The sequence below is a fragment of the Loxodonta africana genome, chromosome 2 (genome assembly GCF_030014295.1).
Source record: "Loxodonta africana isolate mLoxAfr1 chromosome 2, mLoxAfr1.hap2, whole genome shotgun sequence".
Lineage (NCBI taxonomy): Eukaryota > Metazoa > Chordata > Mammalia > Proboscidea > Elephantidae > Loxodonta > Loxodonta africana.
In genome coordinates this window covers 129,003,743-129,026,407 of record NC_087343.1, presented here as the reverse complement: position 1 = coordinate 129,026,407, position 22,665 = coordinate 129,003,743, and the positions used below count along the sequence as shown (strand labels likewise).

The 22,665-nt window shown below is 37.4% G+C and overlaps 1 protein-coding gene across 1 annotated transcript in view; it reads right to left on the bottom strand.

Moving 5' to 3' along the window:
• FBN2 (fibrillin 2) overlaps positions 1-22,665 on the bottom strand; it is a 292,375-nt gene that overhangs the window by 50,430 nt on the left and 219,280 nt on the right. The window contains exons 26-38 of the mRNA XM_064275596.1: positions 21,540-21,668; positions 20,666-20,791; positions 18,655-18,780; positions 17,961-18,083; positions 17,195-17,320; positions 16,746-16,871; positions 14,668-14,790; positions 12,332-12,454; positions 10,534-10,659; positions 6,664-6,786; positions 5,461-5,583; positions 1,596-1,757; positions 807-875 (exon numbers count right to left, since the gene is read on the bottom strand). Of these exons, the coding sequence (XP_064131666.1) occupies positions 807-875; positions 1,596-1,757; positions 5,461-5,583; positions 6,664-6,786; positions 10,534-10,659; positions 12,332-12,454; positions 14,668-14,790; positions 16,746-16,871; positions 17,195-17,320; positions 17,961-18,083; positions 18,655-18,780; positions 20,666-20,791; positions 21,540-21,668 (1,605 nt within the window). The remainder of the gene's footprint in view (positions 1-806; positions 876-1,595; positions 1,758-5,460; positions 5,584-6,663; positions 6,787-10,533; positions 10,660-12,331; positions 12,455-14,667; positions 14,791-16,745; positions 16,872-17,194; positions 17,321-17,960; positions 18,084-18,654; positions 18,781-20,665; positions 20,792-21,539; positions 21,669-22,665) is intronic.

Here is a 22,665-nt window from a genome sequence, read left to right as displayed (position 1 = left end):
TACAAAACAATTTTGTTCTTGGTATTCATATAATTTAAGAAATATTACATTTAAGCTATTTACAGCTATATTTATCACTTATTATTCTACAATTAAAATTGATAATAAACATTACTAAGGGTTCTGTATGGTCTGGTATGGGAGAAGGTCCATGGGATGGGGCGGCGGGGGGTGAGACACCATGAGTTACTGCACTGGGTGACACCAACACTAGTGATACCAGCGATCTTGTTAGACCCACAGACTTCCATGCATCCAAGTGAATTGTTTATTCTAACAGCTACAACAATTTCCAATTACCATCTAGATCACCTCTTTTAGTACATGGCTTTAAATACCATCTTTTTGCTGAGAACTCTCAAATTTATGGCTTCACCATTGACCTCTGCCCTGAACTCTAGACCCTTCAGCCTATTTGATTTCCCCTTTTGGGTATCTAATAGTTATCTCAAAGTTAACACATCTAAAACCAAACTCTTGATACTATTTCATCCGTATACACCGTGGATTTTCTTGGCTTTGTATTGGAGATCTGCCATAACTCAAGAATAGGATGATTCAACTTGGGGGATAATGGTAAAGAGTGTTTCTCTGCAGAACAATCAGACATGAGAGATCACTGCAATGGATTATCACCTTCTGATAAAAGTGGTTGTTTAGCATCATGGAAACTGATTGGCCATCTGCAATTCTGCTAAATCATCTTGTTGGGGTTGTTCCACACTAGCTTTTCTATCAGCTTTTCTCTAATGTAGACTCTTTAAAAAAAAAACCTTGTTTAAATATGGGTGACAGGGTAAGCTCACCTTCTAAGATGATTGTAATGGGGTTAGGTCTGAAGCCTTCACCTCCAGGACACAGGGTGTAATATTCAGCTACAAAAGAAGAGAAATCAAGAGATTTGATACTCATGTCTGAATGTCTGGGACAAGGAGCAAGAATTTAGCAACTTCCAGGATCAAAACACACACCCCGAGGGGTATATCCACATTTTCCTTAGTGCCTTTTCAAATATATTTAAAGTAATATTTATAACATTTTACTTGAAATAAGATCACTTTTTCATAAATTATATACACAGTAGAATACCAAAGACCATTTGTTTTCAATTAAAGAAAAAATTCCTCACAGAAAATTTATTTCATAACCTTTTGGCTAGCAAGTAAAAAGTAAGTGCTCTTCAGTCCAAAGGTTGATCTATGTCCGTATCAGAAGGTAATGATGTTTCAGATTAAGGCATTCTATGACTGACTCCAGGAACACAACACACCTATGAGCCTGAACGGAACAGCCTGAGAAGAATCTGGAATGGCCTTTATCTATGATACCATGGAGAACTGATATTACTATCATGCAGATTGGATTGAGGTTGAAATTTTTTTTTTTTTTTTGTCATATCATGAAAAACAAGAAGACAGGAATGAAAATTCCTTTTATATAAAACACTCTTGGCTGGTTTCAGTGTAGTCATTGAAAATGGCCCAAGTTTAATTTTTTACCCTCATTACTTCCCCAGCCCTCCTCCAGCACAGGAATAAAATGACAACTAGTCTTTAGATCCCAGAGTTTGCTCCCTTTTCAACCTCTATACTTACTGCTATTGACAGGGGGGCACGTCTCACAGGGATTTCCCCAGGCCTTCCCCAGAGAGCAGCAACAGGAGGAGCGACTGACGCCCACCCCAATCTCGGTGTTGCAAGACAGACTCCCATCGCCTCGAGGACCAAACTTCAGGTAGCAGTTGCCCACGCGGTTGTCTGTAGAACAACACAGGAGCTTTAAATTGTTGTTGCCATAGTAACAATTCTTTTTTAAAATTAAAATTAGAGAAGAGTCACTGAAATGATAAAATTCAAATTCTGCAGACTGATAGGAAAAGCTCACTTTTTATCCTGAGTATAAAGCAATCAGCTGCTTTAAACTTTTTCAAGATTACACTGTACAAAGTAAATAAATGAAGACAGACTTACCTAAATTTAGAGATCCATATAAAAGGTATTTCCATATATTCATGGAATAAACAAGGTATTAAGAAATGGCATATCTGGAACATTCTGAACCAAATAATCTCTCTGTATCGTAAGTTTGTGAATAAAGGGAAAATATCTACCGTAAGTTCATTTAAAGCTAGGCAAACTGAATCGTATCAAAGGAATGTTGATAACCCCATCTCCTTTCCATCATCTTGTCTCCCATGGGTTTTAATTTACACAGTGAACTCTGCAGGTTTTTGGGAAGACAGTCTGAAACAACTTTAGAGAGGATATTTGAGAGATCAATGAATCTCAGACATTTAGAGTTCCTGAGTGGTGCAGATGGGTAAGCACTTGACTACCATCCAAAAGTGTGGCAGTTCAAACCCAACCAGAGGCACCTCAGAGGACTGGCCTGGTGATCTGCTTCCTATGCAGCAGTTCTACTCTGCACACAGTGGGTCGCCATGAGTTGGGAGTGACCTGACAGTAGCAAAGACAAACAGCAACAATCTACAATTACCATCTAGATCATCTCACTTAGTCCATAGCTTCAAATACAAACTTTCTGCTGAGAACTCTTAAATTTATGGTTTCATCTCTGGCCTCTCCCTTGAATTCTAGACTCTTTTGCCAACTGCCTATGTGACTTCTCATATTAGACATCTAACAGTTACCTCAAAGTTAATGCATCTAAAATCAAACTCTTGACAGTTTTTCATTCACATACAAAGCCACTCATCTCTCAGTCATTTGCATGTTCAGTAAATGGAAACTCCACTTTTTCTGTTACTCAAGCCCTAAACCTAAAAGACATTTTTGACTCCTTACTATCAACCCATATTCATATTCTGTCAATTCTACCTTTAAAATGTATCCATAATCTGATTACTTACCACAATATCCATCACTACAATATGAATTCAAGCTGCCATCATTCCTTACCTGGACTATTGCAGTGGCCTCTTAACTTGTCTCTTGACTGCTATCCTTGACCTAACTGTGGTCTATTGTCTCCACCATGGCCAGAGTAAGGAAACCCTGGTGGCATAAAGGTTAAGAGCTACGGCTGCTAATAAAAAGGTCAGCAGTTCAGATCCACCAGGCTCTCCTTGGAAAACCTATGGGGGCCGTTCTACTCTGGCCTATACGGTCGCTATGAGTCAGAATCAACTCGACGGCAGCAGGTTTGGTTTTCAGTTTAGCCAGAGTAATCCTTTAGAGGCATTACCTTAGATTAGGCCAACTCCAATGGCTTCCCAGCTCAATCAGAGTAAAATTCAAAGTCTTTACCACCTTCTACAAAGTTGTTTTCATCCCTGGCTGCACAACAGAATCACATGGACTGCTGTTATTGCTTTTTTTCATTTTGTTTTTGTTGCTGAAACTCTAGTGCAAAGAATTGAGTTAATTATATTCCTTCACTCATGGTCCCTCTCTTACTAGGTCTGTATTCATTCATCTTTCCTTCCCTCCTCCCTCTTTTATCTCAATATCCTATCCCCATTCCTCTCCCCTTTTGAACAATTAGAATGTTATCGTTTTTTCTGGCACGTGTTCTTGGAAAAGAAGTAATTTTGTTTTCATGTGTACATTTTATCTCATTCCATTTTTATCACTTTTTCTAGTCATGCTGCTTTGGGAACATCCAATCTGTCAACTTCATGGTGTGCCACTGCCATTTTTTTGTTTTGTTTTGTTTCCCACTCTTTGAAAATGGTTTCTAAATCCCTGCCATCACAAATAATGCTGCAATAAACATCCTTACACATGTCTCTGTATGGGCCTCTGAGTTCTGTGCTGGGCATACAGAGCAAGGGGAGTAATTGCTGGTTCACAGAGTTTTCATATACTTAGGACAAATTAATACCACCAAACTTGTTGCTGTCCAATCAATTCTAACTCATGGCAACCCCGTGTGTATCAGAGCAGAACTGTGCTCCACTGGGTTTTCAATGGCTGTGATCTTTCAGAAGTAGATCACCACATTTTTCTTCTGAGATGCCTCTGGGTAGGTTCGAACTGCCAACCTGTGGGTTAGTAGCCTGGCACTGAACTGTTTGTACCACCCAGGAACATCATTTACCATCTGCATTAAACGAACATTTAGAAGATTTTATATTTTTAAGTCATTTTGCATTATAATATACAGAAAAAAGAATAAGGGTATAAGGAAAACTGTAACGGTATCATAAATTTTAATAAAAATTATAGTTAACCCAAATTTTATTCCATATTGTTCAAGTTTTTAAGGTATATATACCCAAAATGGCTCTCTGAATGCAATTAACTGCTCAGCAGCAGCTGTCTTATGTATAAACCTAGAACGTATCTTTTTTGTAAAAACTGATTCCAGATTTCAAACACATCTCTAGTAGGTTCTAGTTCATCATTGCTTCTAGTTCTTCTTGTACCTGCATCATCAAAACACAATACCTGAAGAATTTATAGAAAACTTTTATGGCTCATAATTTTGCTGAAGAGAGGACAACCATTTTCTTTGCTACACAAATAGAATATGTTTTCATTTTTAGATTTATCAACACCTTAATGATTAGGACTTCCTGAGCAATGCAAATGGTTAAGCGCTTGACTACTAGTTGAAAGGTGGGTGGTTTGAATCCTCCCAGGGACCATGAGGTGATCTGCTTCTGAAAGGTCACAGCCTTGAAAACCCTACGGAGCAGTTCTACTCTGCACATATGGGGTCACCATGAATTGGAATCACCTGATGACCAATAACAACCACGACAGCATCAGAATGATTAATCCAACAATTTTCTTTTATTTCTATTTCATTCCTATGTCCTTTGTATACAAACCTACCTTCATCATTTGTCCACTTACGAAACCATATCAACTAAATTTTGGCATACAAACACCACACACAATGGAAGATTATAAGAGTCTGAAATGATCTAGGTTCTTGCTGCCAAAAAATTGCATGTCCTGTTGACTAAGTAGATGAGAATACCATGTCTCCTTTGTCTATAGAAATATATTATTCACTCATTGAGTACTGAGTTTGAGAAAATTCATCTAGGATGTTGGCATCTGAAGACTGACAGTCTGGGATTTTGCTTATAAAATCAATCTCACCACCATCTTTTAAGTGTAGGCACCTTCTGGTTGATCTAGTAATTGTGAAATATTTTCCACTATTAATTTTCTTCTGTCATTACGGCCAGAAAGAGAAAAATTAAGCATTCTCAATTCTCAATGAACGCTAAAAGAAAATTCCAAATACATTGTCTCCAGTCTTCTTGTATATAACCTTTAGAGACAATACAATTCTTTGGGCAAGGCAGAAAGAAAACTGAAGCGTGATGTAACAGTGACATTTATTTCAATACTGTATCTTTCCTAGTCCTTTGAAAACAAAGGACTTTGTTTTCAAATGTAGCAAACATTCATCACAGTTTGTTTCCAAGAGAGTTTGAATATTCAACTCTAATTCTATTTATTTGTTTCACATAGTTTTACTTACCCACACAGCCCACGCCAGTGGGGTTCAGCTGGAAGTCGGGTGGGCAGTTACATTCATAGCGACCAGGCGTGTTGACACACAGACCATTTACACAGTTTATGGGATCTGCACACTCATCAATATCTAGGAAAAACATTTAAGATGCCCACATTAGCATACTTTATTTCCCCACGCATACTGTGATTCTTAAGGATTTGGTGAACTTTTTGCAAGTTAGTAGTGAAAGACTATTAAAAATGACTCAGCACGATCAAAATGAAATGAAGACTTTAAATCCTTATATATACCCCGAATAAGCTTCATAGATCAAGCACACAGTTACTATGATAAGGTTATTTAATATGCTTAATAAATAATTAAGTGGTAGAATTCTGAGGAAAATATTACATCACTATTTGCTTAACTAAAATTACATATGTATGCATATACAGTCACGCGCCACATAAAGTCTGTTCAGGCAACGTCTGACTGATATACATCCATGGTCCCATAAGGTTTTAACAGAGTTCAGAAATGCCGATTGGAGAACTGGACATAGCGGATTTAAGCACGGTGCACTCAACAATCATGACGAACCTCAAAAACAAAGAAAAAATTCTCCAGGCTGTTAAAAGATCTGCTCCACTGAAAGCCCCAAGGCTAACGATGTAGAGAAATTGTTAATGACATGGACTGAGGACCAAACACAACAGTGAATCCCTCTCGGCATCCTGACAATCACTGCCAAGGCACGAAGTTGAAACCTTGGATAAACTAATTGAAGAGGGAGGTTATTTGCCCCAGCAAATTTTTAATATGGATGAAACCTCCTTATCCGGAATACCTGAAAGGACCTTCATCTATAATATGGTTTTCCCACAATGTCCAAATCACGTAACACCCTATTTCACAAAACATATCGTGATGTTAAGCCACGCATGACTGTATATGTATATATGTACATACGCACGCACATACATATATGAAGAGGTAATTTCCTAGTTTCATGTCAGATACTATTAACTTGTTTACAAAGAAACTGATTAAATGTTAATCGAGATCAATTCCATGATTAAGAATAAACAAGAATATAATTTTCTTTCTCAGAAAAATGTGTAACACAACACACTGTTTAGCTAAGCAAAGATCTGAGGACTTTTCATACCTAGAACAGAATATTCACTTCAGCTAATCAGAATACAGTTACGCGCTTAATGGCCATACCTGTGCAGTTCCCTCCTGTTCTGTCCAATTCATAGCCATCATCGCAGATACAATGAAACATTCCAGGTAAATTATTACACGTTCCGAAGACACAAATATTCTGGAAGGAGCATTCATCAATATCTGTAGAATAAAAAAGAATAGTCTCTTGTTTATTAGGATAATTTTAAAAGTTTGCTTTACTGGATAATAGTATTAATGAACTCTTCTATCGCCTCAGATGTTTTCAAGCAGTAAAATTATTTTTTTGGCTAGGCAAGTCACCTACATGGCAAGAAATTAATGATTATCAAGTTTATTTATTTTAACTAAGATATAAAAGAAACATTATTTTACTGGTAAAATACATGTCCAGTATTTAAGTCTCTTTGTAGGTATAATATACTTAAAGAGTTGGTTTAAAACAAAAAATAACAAATACAAAAATTAAATATGAAATGTATCAAAAGGAATGAAAATATAAAAAATTAAAAAAAATTCAAAGCTTCTAATAAGAGTGCAAGAGCAGATGCTTTATAATTGATAAATTAAAAAACAAATACAATATAATCTTTTAAATATTAAAAATATCATTAAAATTATTTTTAAGTTTGTCTTTTTTTTAAACTTATTTCTCCCTGATGTCATGTAATAAGAACACCCACACATTCTTACAAATTTCATTAAAATATCTCTATTGAATTCAAGCTAAAAATTCTTCCATGAGACTCTGAATCAAGATCAATAAATTATAAGTTATCATTCCTCACTTTTGAAAATGAAGGCACATATGTGTGTGTACAGCTGTTGAAATGATCTGCATTTTTACTCAGAGGAAGAGAATGGGCATTTTGGACACAAATTACCTAATATTCTAAGAATGTAGGTCAGGCGTATCATTTTAGGCTAGGCTAGACAAGTCATCCTAAACTACTGTCATGAGATGGTTATATCTTAAGTCTAAAAGGGTCTTCTGGTCATTCATGGTAGTCAAAGTAATGCTTTTCAACTACCTTATATTTAAGGTATGATTCAAATTGTATTTAAAAGTTCGATTAATGGGCAATGGATTTCTTTTCTACTATGTGGCAAGAAACAAAGAACAAAGACTCAGGCTTTCTTGTAAGTGAATTGTATTAATCTATAAGTGAAAATGGAATTCCATTATTAGCCTGCTCAGTACGCAGTTTATTCTTTTTAATTAACTTTATTAGAAATACATTCCATTTAGATAACATAATACTTGTATACAGTAAGGTATTTTGTAAGAATACTGCCTTGTTTTTAATAAAATTAAAATGTACTAAAAAAAAATCAAACAATACTGTAAAAAAAAAAAGAGTACTGTTAGCAAAACAGAAAAGACAAGAAAAAAAAAACTCAAAAATGTTTCCAACCAGAAAGAATTATCATTGCGTGGACACACCACTCCCAATATATCTCTGTGCATATTCACAGATATAATGATAGTGAAACAAACAATTTCTATGCATCAGATCAATTTTTCTTTATCCTGACAATTTCTAAAATACTTTCTTAATGTTAAGAAATTACAAAAAAACAAAGTCATTGTAGCTTTTTGGCTTTATCATAAAGTTGAAATATAATTTTTAGACAGTATTAATAGACTCTGTACAATGAACGGTAAGAAAATTAGGACTCCTATTTCCTTCCCACTCCTTTTTTGTTATTTTCACTTTTTCAGTATTTATGGCATTTACCATAACCTCCACAGTGTTGAGTATTAATTCTGTACTTAAAGGCTCAACTGTGTTTTTACTATAATTTTTCCATTCATTTTTTGATTGGCTGTGATCAATGCCGATTTATTTTTTCCAAGAAAGCTCCATAGATGTTTTCTCCTAGAAATAATCTCAGGTGTGAGAATATGTCTATTGTCTTTATAATTAACTAATTGCCTAGGTATAATATTCTTCAGTCATGGGTTTCTTCAGAACCTTGTTGATATTGCTGTAATGTCTTCTGGTACTGAATGTTTCCAATTTCCTCATGACCTGCCTTTTCTATCTGGATTCTTGAAGAATTTGCTCTAGGACTGAAGTTGACAAATGTAATAAAGCTAAGTCTTTGATTTACAATTTGACCTTTTTCTGCAGATTTGGTTTCTTCTTTTACTTTAGGGAAATGTTAGGTTATTTAATACTCTTTCTTTGTAATATTTTTGGCTCTCCACTTCACTGACACCAATTATACTTAAGTGTATCATCTTTGTCTGTACTCTACAGATTATCCTTTATCTAATAATGTTAATTTCTTTCTCTTTCTTGTTCACTGTGATTATCTCAAGCCCATGCTGTATGCTAGTAATTGCCTTTTCATCTCTGTCTCTTCTGTTTCTATTTAATTGTTTTCTAATTTTACTGTATAGGTTCCCAGTTTTTGTTTCTTTTGAGGTTGCAAACTATTCTATTGCAAAGGAAGTAAATAGTAATTTTTTAGCATCGCTTTGGGGGTGGACCTGAGGAGAAGTTTTAGAAAGGCCTATGCCAGAGATATAGAAGGATCACAAAGGGGAGATTCTGCCTTATGTATAAAGAATTAACTTGAAATTTTACATTGGAGAAAATGTTTGGCTACTGCTGACTTGTTCCTTTTCCACTAACTCTCGTCAAGCTAATGTTGGTAATAAATCATGTAATTCTACATCCACATTGACTCACATTTTCTACTAATTGGCTTTAGTGCTTAGAAGAAACAAGAACTGGAGAACTGAAGCTCAATCTACAGTTTCCTTGTGTAAAATGCATCAGGTTCTGCACAACTTAGTGGGTTAATTGTAGAAATGTCAGTGCTTGTGGTTTTTAAGATCATCTTCTCTAGGGCCTACTACTCATCCCCTTGTTCTGATTTTCTCCAAATTGGTGGATATTTATAGAAAATTCCATGATCTTCTCAGCACACCTTCTTTCTTCAGTGCCATTCTGGTGATGGAGCAGAGTAAAGGTCTACTCTGAGCCACCCTAGATTGGATAATTTTTGTTTGTTTGGTTGCTACTGGTGAATTATGTGTGTATGCACACGTGTGCTGGTATTTACTATTTCTGTTCCTTTGATTAGACACTAATGGAAAGAGAGTCTTTAATCTGGCTTTAGTTTATAATCTTCACCCAGCAGTTAGTTTGAGTTATTTTTTGGGGGGGGGGCAGATAAGATTTTTCTCTGAATCATTAATTTTGTTAAAGCTTAACGGCATATAATAAGTTTTCTACCTTTCTTTTCTTCATTTATATTTTCATGTAAATCCTATGAACCACAATGATGGCCCAAAGTCTGTGAAAGGTGAATTGAGTCTGTAATTTAAGAGAACATCCAAATTCCATTTCTAGGAAAAATCTCTCCAGACACAGAGCCCCATTTCCAGGAGATGGTGGATGACATCATAAGTTAGAGGAAGGAAACGCTACCGTTAGGCAGAGGGGACCTAAAGATGAGTCCCTGAAGATGTCTTCCAACCCCGTACATATAGATAGCACACTTCGTCAAGGTAAATGCCAAAAATAGCTGAGATTTGATAAACACATTAAATAGCAATGATCGGGGTAGGCCATACATCACATCTTAAAAAGCTGAATAGTTTTTCCACATGTCATTTTGTGACAGAAAAAAGAAAAAGAAAAAAGAAATGGATTAAAAAAATGAGCCAAGAACTTCCAACTATTGGCTCTTGGCCAGGAAAACGTCATAAGAGATGAAAGCCACCTTCATCATTATTCATTCGGCAAAATAATCTGTGCTTAAACGAATGACTTTTATATGTGCAGCATGTGCTGTGTATTCTGCTTCCAGGTGGAGCCTGTTCCAGCCCTTTTTGTGGTTTCATTTGCTGTAGCTGATCCAACTTGAAAATGAGTTAGAATCCCGGTGACCCACCTTGGCAGGATCTGCTGTCTGAGGCTGGAGTGAAGCCCATCTCACACTCGCAGCGATAGGCACCCGGGACGTTGAGGCACTGTCCGTTCTCACAGAGGTTGATGTTTTCTGCACACTCATCAACATCTGTGGGAAAAGCAGATGACATCTCTATTAAGAAAGTTCTAAATTTCCTGATGTGTTTTTTCCCTTGCTCTACAACTAAATCACCTCTACTGGCTTGAGTTAATGTTCATTAACATGAAACACAATTAATCATATTCTAAATAAGGGTATACAACTTGATAGTGGAACTAATTAACATACAACCTGTCATTCAATTCTAATATGATTAATAGGAAGAATGTTTGTGTCTTACAAATTTATTTTCATTTTCTTGAATGCCAATTTGATGCATCAATATTACACCAACATCATTTAGACAGGACCAAAAAAAAAGAATTCTACCATTAATCTTAAAATGATGTTAATTCATTTGAAAACATTATAGTATTAGAATAAACAACTTGTTTCTTTCACTAGTACAAGCATTTTAAGTAAATTAGTGCCAACATGTAGAAATGGAGAAAGTTTCTTTAACGTTATTACCATCTTATTAAATATTCTGATCTTAAGCAAACAGGCATTACCTATAGACTGAAAGGTGGTTTATTTAATTCTCTAAAACGGAAAAAAAGTGTATGTGGGGGGAACCAATGTTTACTGAGTGTCTAATATTCGCCTGGTAGTGTGCTTTTTTTTTTTTTTTTTTTAGTGTGCTTAGTTACCTGACATGCATTTTTTTTTTTTGTTTAGTCCACCAATCCTGTGAGGTTCACAAGAGGAAGAACCCCAGGCTAAGAGCATCCAAGTGAGCTGCCAGTGTCACACAGAGCTAATACGTGACAGAGCCTGGATCTGATTTACAGATGTGTCTGGCACCAAAGCCATATCCTTTCCTACACTAGATGGTGCAAGGGAATGCTAGGGAAAACACAATACGCAAAGTTGAAAAGTAATTAACGCTTTAAAATGGAATAAACATGTTTTCATAAAAAAGGCATTTGAAAATGACTACAGTATGTTTTTATGTCAATAATTAGAAAAAACTTAAGAACCTTTCTATCTTTTAATTATGGGTTTAACCTGTGTACCGAAAATCAACTGAGAAACACCTACCTTCTAAACTGAAACGTATCAGACTTTATATCCAGCAAAATGACCCAGTGTCATATATATGTGTATAAATGAATGTTTTATCCTCAAGGAATATGAGACAAATAGCAGCTAAGATTTTTTTATTTCTTAGTATATGTACTTTTCTAAGCCCCTGACTTTTATTAGTCCATTTAATCCTCTCAATACTACATACTAAGCTACTCAGATTTTGATAAATACATTAAATAGCAGTGATTGGAACAGGTCATATATCATGTCTTAAAAAGCTGGAATAGTTTTTCCACATGTTATTCATTTAGTGATAAGAAATAGAAAAAAAAAGGTATTTGATCATTATTATTATTTCTACACCCATTTTAAAACAGGGAAAACTAAGGTCAGAGAAGTTAAGTAATTTGCTTAAGGTTATGCAGCCAATAAGCAGTATAATCAAGATTTGAATCCACATGGTCTGCTCCAGTATTTTGGAAAACTGTTCATTTTTGTGTTCAATGTAAGATAAAGACACGCCGTAACCTGTACGTCAAGTATAAAAATGGAGTTATTTATGTCAGCTTCCTTTAACTGTGGCTTTCTTCAAATAAGAAACAGAGTGTTCCATGAAAATCACATCACAACACACCTCAGGATGCTCACCCACCTGAGCAGGTAAATCCATCTCCAGTGAACCCTTCGGAGCAAGCACATCGGTAGGAGCCTGGGGTATTTACACACTGAGCATTTATGCTGCACTGGTGGGTCCCATTAGAACACTCATCCAGATCTGCATAGAAAGAGGACACAATACAACTCGCAAAGGAAAATGGAACAGTGAAACACAAAAAGATTTTAATCTGTCTTCATTTAAATGTAAACTGGATGAACGGAATGTGTTTTAGTTTGTAGGGTTACAGTTCTAACTCTCTAAGCTCTCAGATACAAGCCAAAATGTTCACATCATAAAATGGGTCAAAATGACAATTTACACATTCTGAGTGATATCTAATCAAATAAAAGGTAATGGTTAAAAGAAAACCAGGGTTAGGTTTCTTTCTAACTCATATTGAAGGCATATTTTATCACTAAAAAAGGGTTCATTTCTAAGATAGCCCTGAATTCCAGAGCAGGAAATTTATCATAGAATTTCCAAGTCCATTTTATAGTTGAAGAAACTGAGAAATGATTCTTGACCTCATGGAGCCCAACCTAGTAGAATAGACAGATGTTAAACTCAGAAATAAATATAACTGAATACTGTAAAATGTACCATGAAGAAAAGTTACATGGTAGAATTGAAGAATTAAGGGGACATCAAATTTGAACTGCAGGATCAAGGAAGGCCCCACTGGGGACATATTTAATTACATTCAGACTGAAAAGGTGACCAAGAGTTAGCCCACTGAATAGAAACAGGAAGGGGTATTTCTTGCAGAGGGAACAGCACATATAAAAACACTGAGAAGGGGAAGAACTTGGTATGACTAAAGAAATTAAAGGATGTCAGAGTGGTATGAGATGGAGGGGGACAGAAGATGAAGCTGGAGGGAGAGTCAACGAATAGATGCCGTAGGGCCTTTTAAACCACAAGAACAAGGCTGGATTTTATCCTAAATTTAATGTGCTAAAATGAGGATAGTGAAGAGATCAGGTCCATGATTTAAAAGATCGCTCTGGTGGTGAAGTACAGAATGGATTGCAGAGGTCCAAAGAGGGAGGAGGCTCTTTTAGGGAGGGCTCAGGAGAGAAGGCGAGAAAGAAACAGACACACACAGACTAGAGTAGAGGAATGATGACAGAAAGGGGTGGATGGATGATATCTGGAGTAGGGCGGACTCAAAACTGTTGAATCCCTTGTATTGAAGGCAGGCGATCTTGCCACAGTTGGCCAGAGTGATAAAAAATAAAGAGGCATAAAAAAGGGAAGCTAGAAGACAGAAAAAATAAAAGGAAAGTTAGATATGAGAGAAAACAATAGACAAATGGGACTAGGACAATGCGACTGAGGATGTGGCTGAAAAGTAGTGAAATTAATGATAGAGAGTTGGCTGGACAAGTGGGAAGCTAGTGAATGTAATGGAGCCATCATAGAACACTACTATGCTACTTAGCAAAGCTATTTGGAAATTATGATAAGTTAAATTCTATAGTCACCTCATAAACATTTGATAAGTATGAAATGTTTGAATGAATAGGAAAATATATTCATATTAGTTTATATTATTGGGAAGAGATCTTAAGGTTATTCTTCAATCCTTACTACAGACCTATTAGCTTTTAATGAGTCATCACAGGGGAGGCCAGTTCAGCTGGCTTTCTTTTCTAGTTTAAATTGATCTAGATTGTTCTTACCAGCTGGAAAAATGCTTTATTGTTCAGGCATGCAAAACACTGAGGCCACACTCTGAATGCCTCAGGGCTATAAAAGACTTATTAGATGCTGGCTCAGGAACTACAAAACTTGGAGAACAGCAACTGCCTTCCCATTCTTCTCTTTCCTTCAAATCAGACCACTTTGAGTCTCACAAAACATCTAGATTTGCCTGTAAGAATTAATTTTGTTTTCTAAGACGAAGTAGGTATTGACCACTTACTACAAACTTATGTTATCTGGCAAAACCTTTTCATTTCCTATTTATTTCATTGGATTTTAAATCTCACTGATAACTATGAAAAAACTGGAAAAGTATATGAGTCATTTTTCATCATACAGCTGTCTGAACTACTGGCTGCACATCAAATGATTTTTACTGAACAATGCATTAAAAAACAGATGCCAAGGCATATTGTTGTAATTTGATCATTTATACTAAGGTTAAAGGAAACTCTTAGGCAGGGATTAACTTGCAATGAAAGACAGCCTTTCATTTACAAGAAAATAAATGAAAGTGAACACCTTGTTCATTCCTATTCAAATGTGTGCGTTAACTAACAACTGTACAGAAGAGGTGCCTCTAAGAATTTTGTCTTGGCAAATGAGACTTATGTTTGAAAACTCACCAATACATTTGATGCCATTTCCAACCCAGCCTTCTCTGCAGCTACATTTGAAGCTTCCTGGGACATTTAGACATGAAGCGTGCATGTCGCAGTTGTGGGCACCAATTTCACACTCATCCACATCTAAAAAAAATCATGGTTAATTTGAAAAAGATAAAATACAAGCTACTTGATTCTACTTCCAAGTATATTTCTGTACAACAACCAAAAAAACCCCTGCCACAGAGTCGATTCTGACTCACAGCAACCCTATAGGACAGAGTAGAACTGCCCCATGGAGTTTACAAGGAGAGCCTGGCAGATTTGAACCACCAACCTCTTGGTTAGCAGCCATAGCACTTAACTACTATGCCACCAGGGTTTCCTATTTCTGTACATGTAAAATATTACTATATATATAGAAATATCTAAAATTGTAGAGAGAAAACAGTAACATCACATCTATTTGTAATTTCTGGAGACACCAATGAGATTTGGAAGTTCAAGACACAAATTAAACAAGCCCTTCCCTGGAGGAAACTGCCAGCCACTTTGTGGAAGGAGTGACACAACAGCTTGATGCCACCTAGCAGGTATTAGCCAGCAGGCACGTGTGCCATCCCCTATCTATCCCAGAGGCCTTCTCCCTGCCAGGCAAAACTCCATGTAGAGGGTATCAGATGATAGGTGTCAAGAGAAATACTATTTCCAAAAGGAGACTCTGCTATTCCTTCCTATTAATATTTGTTACATTTTTTTTCATGATGATAAGAATTTTAATTTTTTTTTTAAAGGTAAGTAATAGGGCATTAGTCCCTGGGTTGTGCAAATGGTTAACACACTCAGCTGGTTTGAGTCCACCTAGAGGTACCTTAGAAGAAAGGCCCAGCAATCTACTTCTTAGAAATCAGTCACTGAACATGGTTCTACTCTGACACACATGGGGTCACCATGAGTCAGAATCAACTCCATGGCAACTGGTTTAATAGTGCATTCTCTTCTTAAAATTACATGGTCTTGTTTTTAGAATTAATACAAGCCTTTATAGTGTTCTCAAAATCTATCATTTTGGTGAACATTTTTGTTTTATTTATTTGAGAAAAAAGAAAAATGTACACTGGAAGTATCACCTGGAGAGTGACAAGATACTTTACCAGAGTGTGTCCCTGTGTGTATAAACACGTAGATTTTGTTCCTCTCTCTAGGTCAATGACTATATATTATAGATGCTGAAATCATATGCACACACAGAACTACTGACTTCACATCTACCCAGCTGGTGGGGAACCTGCAGAGCACACCTTCTTTCATTACTTGCCCTTTCCTGGAGGCGTCAGCTAAACGGCCAGGCTGCAGTCTAAGCCACCCACCATCTACCTTAAGCAAAATGCCATACATGGGCCATAAATTCAGCAATGAAGAACACCTAGTCCAAAATCTTGGGATTTCCTAGCCCCACCTGTATGCAAAAGGCTAAAACTTGTGGAAGAGGGAAAGAAGAGCTAAAATGAACGGGATGAGCAATGAAAGAAAGTGAAGAGAGAGAAGAGAAGCAATTGGGGCAGAAAAGAGGGCAAAAGCAATTGGAGAGAGAAGAATGAGAGGGAAGAGAAAGAGAGAGAGGAAAATATGGGGGAAAGGAAAGAAGAAAAGGGATCTAAACAGAACCACAGATTAATTTTCATTCGTTTTGAAGAGCTGCAAAAACAAAAAACTGTCATCTCTCCAGTTCTCTTGATGCTCCTTTATGCATGTTTCTTATTTGGACAACAGTCATACTTAGAAAGTAAATACGGCTGAAAGAGCCACCAGGAGCACATTTGAACCACGGGAACCAGACTCCACACACCCACACAGCCACACACTCACTCTCTGTTGGCACCCACAGCCAGCTCAGCAGTGGGAGTGATGGAGACAATGTGCTGCCACAGAGATGAGCTAAAAGCGTCACACATGCGGTGGTTCAGTTACTCACCAGGCACACAGTCAGTCACAGCCTGACTGTGGGTAACCGGACTAACAGAGCAAGGAACAAATGACGTTGAAGGCTGCCTCTGAAACCGAAGGTGAAGCACAACGTATGCAAGCTTGAACCCTACCTGTGCACCCCGTGGTCCCCTTCTTCACCGAGTAGCCCAGCTGGCAGTGGCAGATGAAGGATCCCTTGGTGTTCTCACATTCCCCAAACATGCAGATGTTTGCATTTAAGTCACACTCATTCACATCTAGAAAATTCAGTTTCAATTCCTTGGTTAATTAGTAATTTATGAGCTATCTTTTAAGCAGAATAGGATGATACGGAAAGATACAGATAAAACTTAAAATATAATCATTTTGCAAGACCTAACAGTGCTGATAATACATTACCCATCTTTAAGGCTTTTTCCCTAAAATAGTCATTCCTTTCTAGCTTTTATAGCTTCAGATACAATGATCTGAATTTTTAAAATAATGACTACGAAAACCTTATTCTTGGGTTTTTATATGTGTGTATATATGCACATACATGTGTTTGCATAAATATTTATCCTGTTCTTATGGTACACACCAATGCATGTTTTCATGTCCATTGAAGCCATGAAGCCATCGTAACACAGGCAGCGATACTCTCCGGGAATGTTGGTGCACTGGCCACCATCGCAGATGTCGGGGTTATTTTCACATTCATCAATATCTGATCAAACAAAATTAACATCAAATGAAAACAAACTTGACTTTCCTTAATATCAAATTTTTTTCTGTCCAGTTTCACTCAACAATATCCCGTTTATGATCGAATTAAAAAAAAAATTTTTTTGTTGATAAATTTTTTTTCTCATTAGTGGAATGCATACTGAATCACCGAGTGTGTCTGAATTGAGTGTGTCCCTCTGGCCTCTGGGGGCATGAATAGTGGGACACATATGTCCCTCTGGAATCTGGGGTAGATGCATGTGTCCCTGTGGACTCTAGGGGGAGTAGGATTGGTGGGATGCATATGTTCCATTGGACTCTGGGACACACATGTCCCTGTGGACCCATATAAAGGTTTGATGGGACACATATGCCCTTACAGGATGCAACACCTTATACAATACCCTGTAAAAGCAGCAATTTGCGGCACGTGCCCCTTTCTTCCACTTCACACAGTTATATAGGTCCCCTTCTGATGGCTGCATGTACTATAAGTGGGAAAGCAGCTTCCCAATAAACCCAAGAGGTGGAAAATGTAGGTGGGACATACATATCTCCGGTCATGAAAGGGATATCTAGAGATAGATGTGGAAAATACAATTAATTAAATACACAAAGTATGTGTATTTTTCTCTCGGTACCTGCACATGATCTCCCATCTGGCATTAGGGCATAGCCTTCACTGCAGCTACATTCATAGCTTCCATCTGAATTAGTGCACCGGGTGTCACAGCCTCCGTTCATTATCGTACACTCATCAATATCTGTGAAAAGAACATTCCAGCCTCATTACTTGATTACTTGTTAAGGTTTACTTCTTAGAAAAAAAGGCAATAAGGAGTTTTTTTTTTTTCACTTATTTTTAAACATAATGCTTAAATGGCTTTGGATTTTTCCCCATCATTTGTATTGATTTATCATTATGCCATTAGTCTTAGTTCTTTATACTTCCATTTAGACAGCATTCCATTTGACATCTAATTTCAACACCCTAAGATAACAGAACTGCCCCATAGGGGTTCCAAGGAACGGGTGGTGGATTCAAACTGTTGACCTTTTGTTCAGCAGCTAAACTGTTAACTGCTATGCCACCAGGGCTCCAAGAATGGAGAACTCAGAAACATGAAAACTATGGATTTTAGAAAATTTTCTATCATAAGACTAGTAACTTCTTTGCAAAACCACCAAACCAAGACATTTTAGAGATCTGCCCCCATTCTTAGATTCACTTTTGGGGCAAAGGACTCTGATCAACTATATTATATATTTAGTGTCAAAAGTTCCCTAGTCTGATTTGAGAGGGACACATCTCTGACCTGCTCGGCCCACCCTTACCTGTACAGCCCTGGCGGTCAGGAGTGGCCTGGTACCCGGGGTTACAAGAACACTGATAGGTCCCAATCATGTTCACACATTTTCCATTTCTACAGAGATTGTCGCTCAAGGAGCATTCATTAATATCTAGAAAAGATGCACAGAATTAATGTTTTATGTAATAACCCCATCACTAAAGCAATCAAGCACATGCTCTGCTGGGCAGTGGTCTCCTGTGTGCACTTCAGGGGAAGCAAGATAATCTGTGGGAATACTGGAATCTGGATTTCTCTTTCTATTTATTTCTTTCTAGAATTACCCTTCCCCGTAGAAGCTTCTACAACAACAGAACTATTCCATAACTATGCTGTCCAATATGTAGCCGCATGTGCTACTGAGACACTTGAAAAATGTGTCTGGAAAAGCTGAGACACTGAATTTTACTTCATTTTAATTAAATATAAGTCAAATAGCCACATGAGGCTAGTGACTACCACATTAGACGGTGCAGATACAGAACATGCCAGAAATGAAGCTTACTAAGGTTCAATACATGTATTTATACTGACATGCTCACTTGGCCTTTATTTGATGGTCAAGTGTTTTACCTACATAACTTGAAATATCCCGATAAGACTGCTGGTTCCACAAAAATGAATGCATTAAGAGCGGGGCTCTTACTTGTTTTTATAGTATTGTGTTTAGTGCACCTGTATAGGTAAATTTCCAGATTATATTACTTATTTAAAATAAATTAACTCTTATCTCCTGCAAAGAACTGTAGAGTAAAAACTAGTAGCAATAATGCAATTCCAGGGGAACAGTAAGAAAATGGTGGAGTGATACTTTTCCTTGTACAAGGTATTTGTCAGATACAAGGTAAAAACGATGTCAACCTAATCAGATATAACAAGAAACGAAATAAAAATATTTAAAATGTTTTAATTCATCCTTTTAAAACATCTGTTTTGTCCATGATTTAACAGTCACCTCACATATTAGCATAACGATATATATAAACCCCCCCCCCCCAAAAAAAAACCCACTGCCGTCGAGTCGATTCTGGCTCATAGTGACCCTATAGGACAGAGTAGAACTGCACCATAGAGTTTCCAAGGAGCGCCTGGCGGATGTGAACTGTCGACCTCTTGGTCAGCAGCCATAGCACTTAACCACTACGCCACCAGGGTTTCCCAACGATATAATAAAGAATATATATATATAACTATATATATATATATATAGCTTATAAATAACTATATGCATAGCTTATAAATAACTATATGCATAGTGAGTAGGTGTGCTCGAATTTTTTTAAATGGGCTGCGTGATCTGTTCTATTTTGAACTATTTTATTTGTTTATACTTTCCAGAACTATTTCCTGTGAAGAAACTGTTTCCAGACTAAATCAAAGTTTTAAAGCCCTTATGCTAGAACACAGAGGTCTTATATATTTACAAAAGCAAATGGATGGACTGCTCAAAGACTGGGCCATTCTTTGCCATCCCTACTGAATTCAGGACAGTGAAGAGACCACAGGGCTCCTGTGAAACTGGGGGTTGAGGGAGCACACCTGTGCTCACACACAAGCGAGTAGATCCCAACACGACAGACACAGGGATGCAGGGCAGACTCAGCCTGAGGAAACGGGGATGTTGGACAGAGAAGCCACAGGCTTACACAGGTCAGCAATCAGCCTGCAGCCCTTCTAAACGGGAGCAGTTTTCCCATTCCACCCTACCTGGAGGATGTGGAACTTCATGGCCTTACACAGGTCCCCTTACACAGGGATCACTTGAGTGTGTTTGTAATAAAAAGACGATGATAACCACAATGCCAGCTCATTTGAGTGTGTCACTAAGTGTGTCATTCTTTAAAGACATAGCCTGAAACCAAATGCAGGGAACCTAAATCTTCAAATTTTAATCAGCTAGATTTTACATACCAAAAACAACAGAGGTTTATTAAAATCTACTTTCAGTCTTTACTAGTGATGCCTGATGGGTTTATGTGCTGAGAAGACAAACTCACCCACACAGTCCTCACGCGATGGTGACAGCTCGTGTCCCAGTGGGCAGTCACATTGAAAGCTGCCCTCAGTGTTCACACAGGTGCCACCCCTACAAAGGAGAGGGTTACGTTCACATTCGTCAATGTCTGAAAGGTAAAAACGTGAGATCCATTAAAGAACACTGAGGGGAGAAAAATTCACACGTACAGCACGGGAGAAAGAATATTATCTGAGGTATGTGTTTAATAGAAGATAACGCTCTCCTTACTTTTTCCACTACCCATAGATAAATGGCAGATAGTAAGCTATCAAGAAATTTACTTGCAAGAAATAAAAAGAAACAATGGTGCTTTATATCACCCCACATGCAAGACACCATATATTGCTGTCAGTTATTCTGGTGTCTATTTCTCTAATCAAAATGAAAGAAAAATCTTAGGTAAGAGCCTACTTAGTATGATAGCTTGCTAAGTTCTTTGAGCTAAGTCCTGAAAACGAAATAGCAGGCTAAACGGTTGTTGATAACCAAAGAGTTTGTAACAACAGACAATTAAAGGAAATAGCATGGGATTAGCATGACTCAATATAAATTTTGAGGCCACCACATTTTAACTGAATCTCTCCTGAGTAATTAGTCTATGTTTTCATTTTAGATTCTATGAATAAACAGAATCCAGTCTCAATACATCACTGCCATTAAGGTGCCAAGACACTGGGGCTTCCCAAGAGCTATCCAGGAACAGACTTCCTGTCTGACATTTTAATCTGTTCTCTCTTTCACCACAGCTCCTTGCAAGCATGCTGTTAACAGCTCCAAAGACAAGTGAGGGTTGAGATAATGAGTCTGTGCTCGTCTGGTTTCAAGACTGGAGTGGAAGAGCTAGCCATGCTTACCCATGCAGTTCTTCATCATCATGAACCCACTCTCGTAGCCTTCGAAGCACTCGCACTCAAAGCTGCCTGGAGTATTGACACAGACTCCACTTCCACAGAGGTCAGGAGAAATCCTGCACTCGTCGATGTCTAATTAACGCCGTTTAAAAACATACACAAAAACAGAAGGAGTTAAAGGCCAGGGGAGGGATTTTACCCTCAAGTGAAGGTGTAGCACATTTGAAATGTTGGAGAAATCAGTGGCTAAGAGAATGAAGGTAATGTTTTTAGTGGATCGGACAGAAGGAACCGGGCCTTAGGTGCATTCCTTTCTCCAACTGCCAAAACTGTCATGACCAACGGGCAGGTAGTAGCTTTTTACCCTTAAGAATTCTGAAACTGTGGATTTCTCTTTGTGGCTGCAATATGAGATGAATGAAGCAGGTGGTAAATGACAATGAAGCCTCACAAATGGCAAGGAGACCATGCCAGTTCTGCTACACCACAGAAGACAGGGCCACTGCCTCTGAGTGGGAGTGGCTGGCTGGCCAGAGACAGACAGCCTCAGAGGGAGATGCAATAAACTAGCCTCAAACCAGAGAGTACACATATCTGGGCAGGGTCACGGAGTACATTCCAGTCTTCTTGTGTGTCACACTCAGATGTGAAGACCCTACTGATTTTATAAAATACCATAACGGAAAATGATGTGTTTGTCATTTTTTATATGCTAAGTAAGAATTTTCAATAACAGGGTTTATATTTTCAAAAACAGCCTTCTCTGGGAAATCTCCCAGGCCTATAGCTAAGATCTACTAGGATTTTTCAATAGAGAAGTCAAGTTTATAAGATATGATTAAGGAGAAAGAAAACATGACCCATTTTTTAAAAATTTGTCACAGTGGGGAAAACAATGTTTCTGCCAGTTTTTCTTCATTATTTTGATGAATTTCAATTTGGAAGTTTTGATATCATAGGATTTAGTCAGTGGATAACTTGTGGGCATTCTCTTGGGGTCTCAGTCTCTGCTTTCGGGCTTCCCTATTTCCCCAATGACAGGGGACACTGAAAAATGCAAACAATGTCTTTTAAACAAAATTATTCTTAAAAAGAATTGATTAAAAAAATTAACTGATTCAATTAAGCA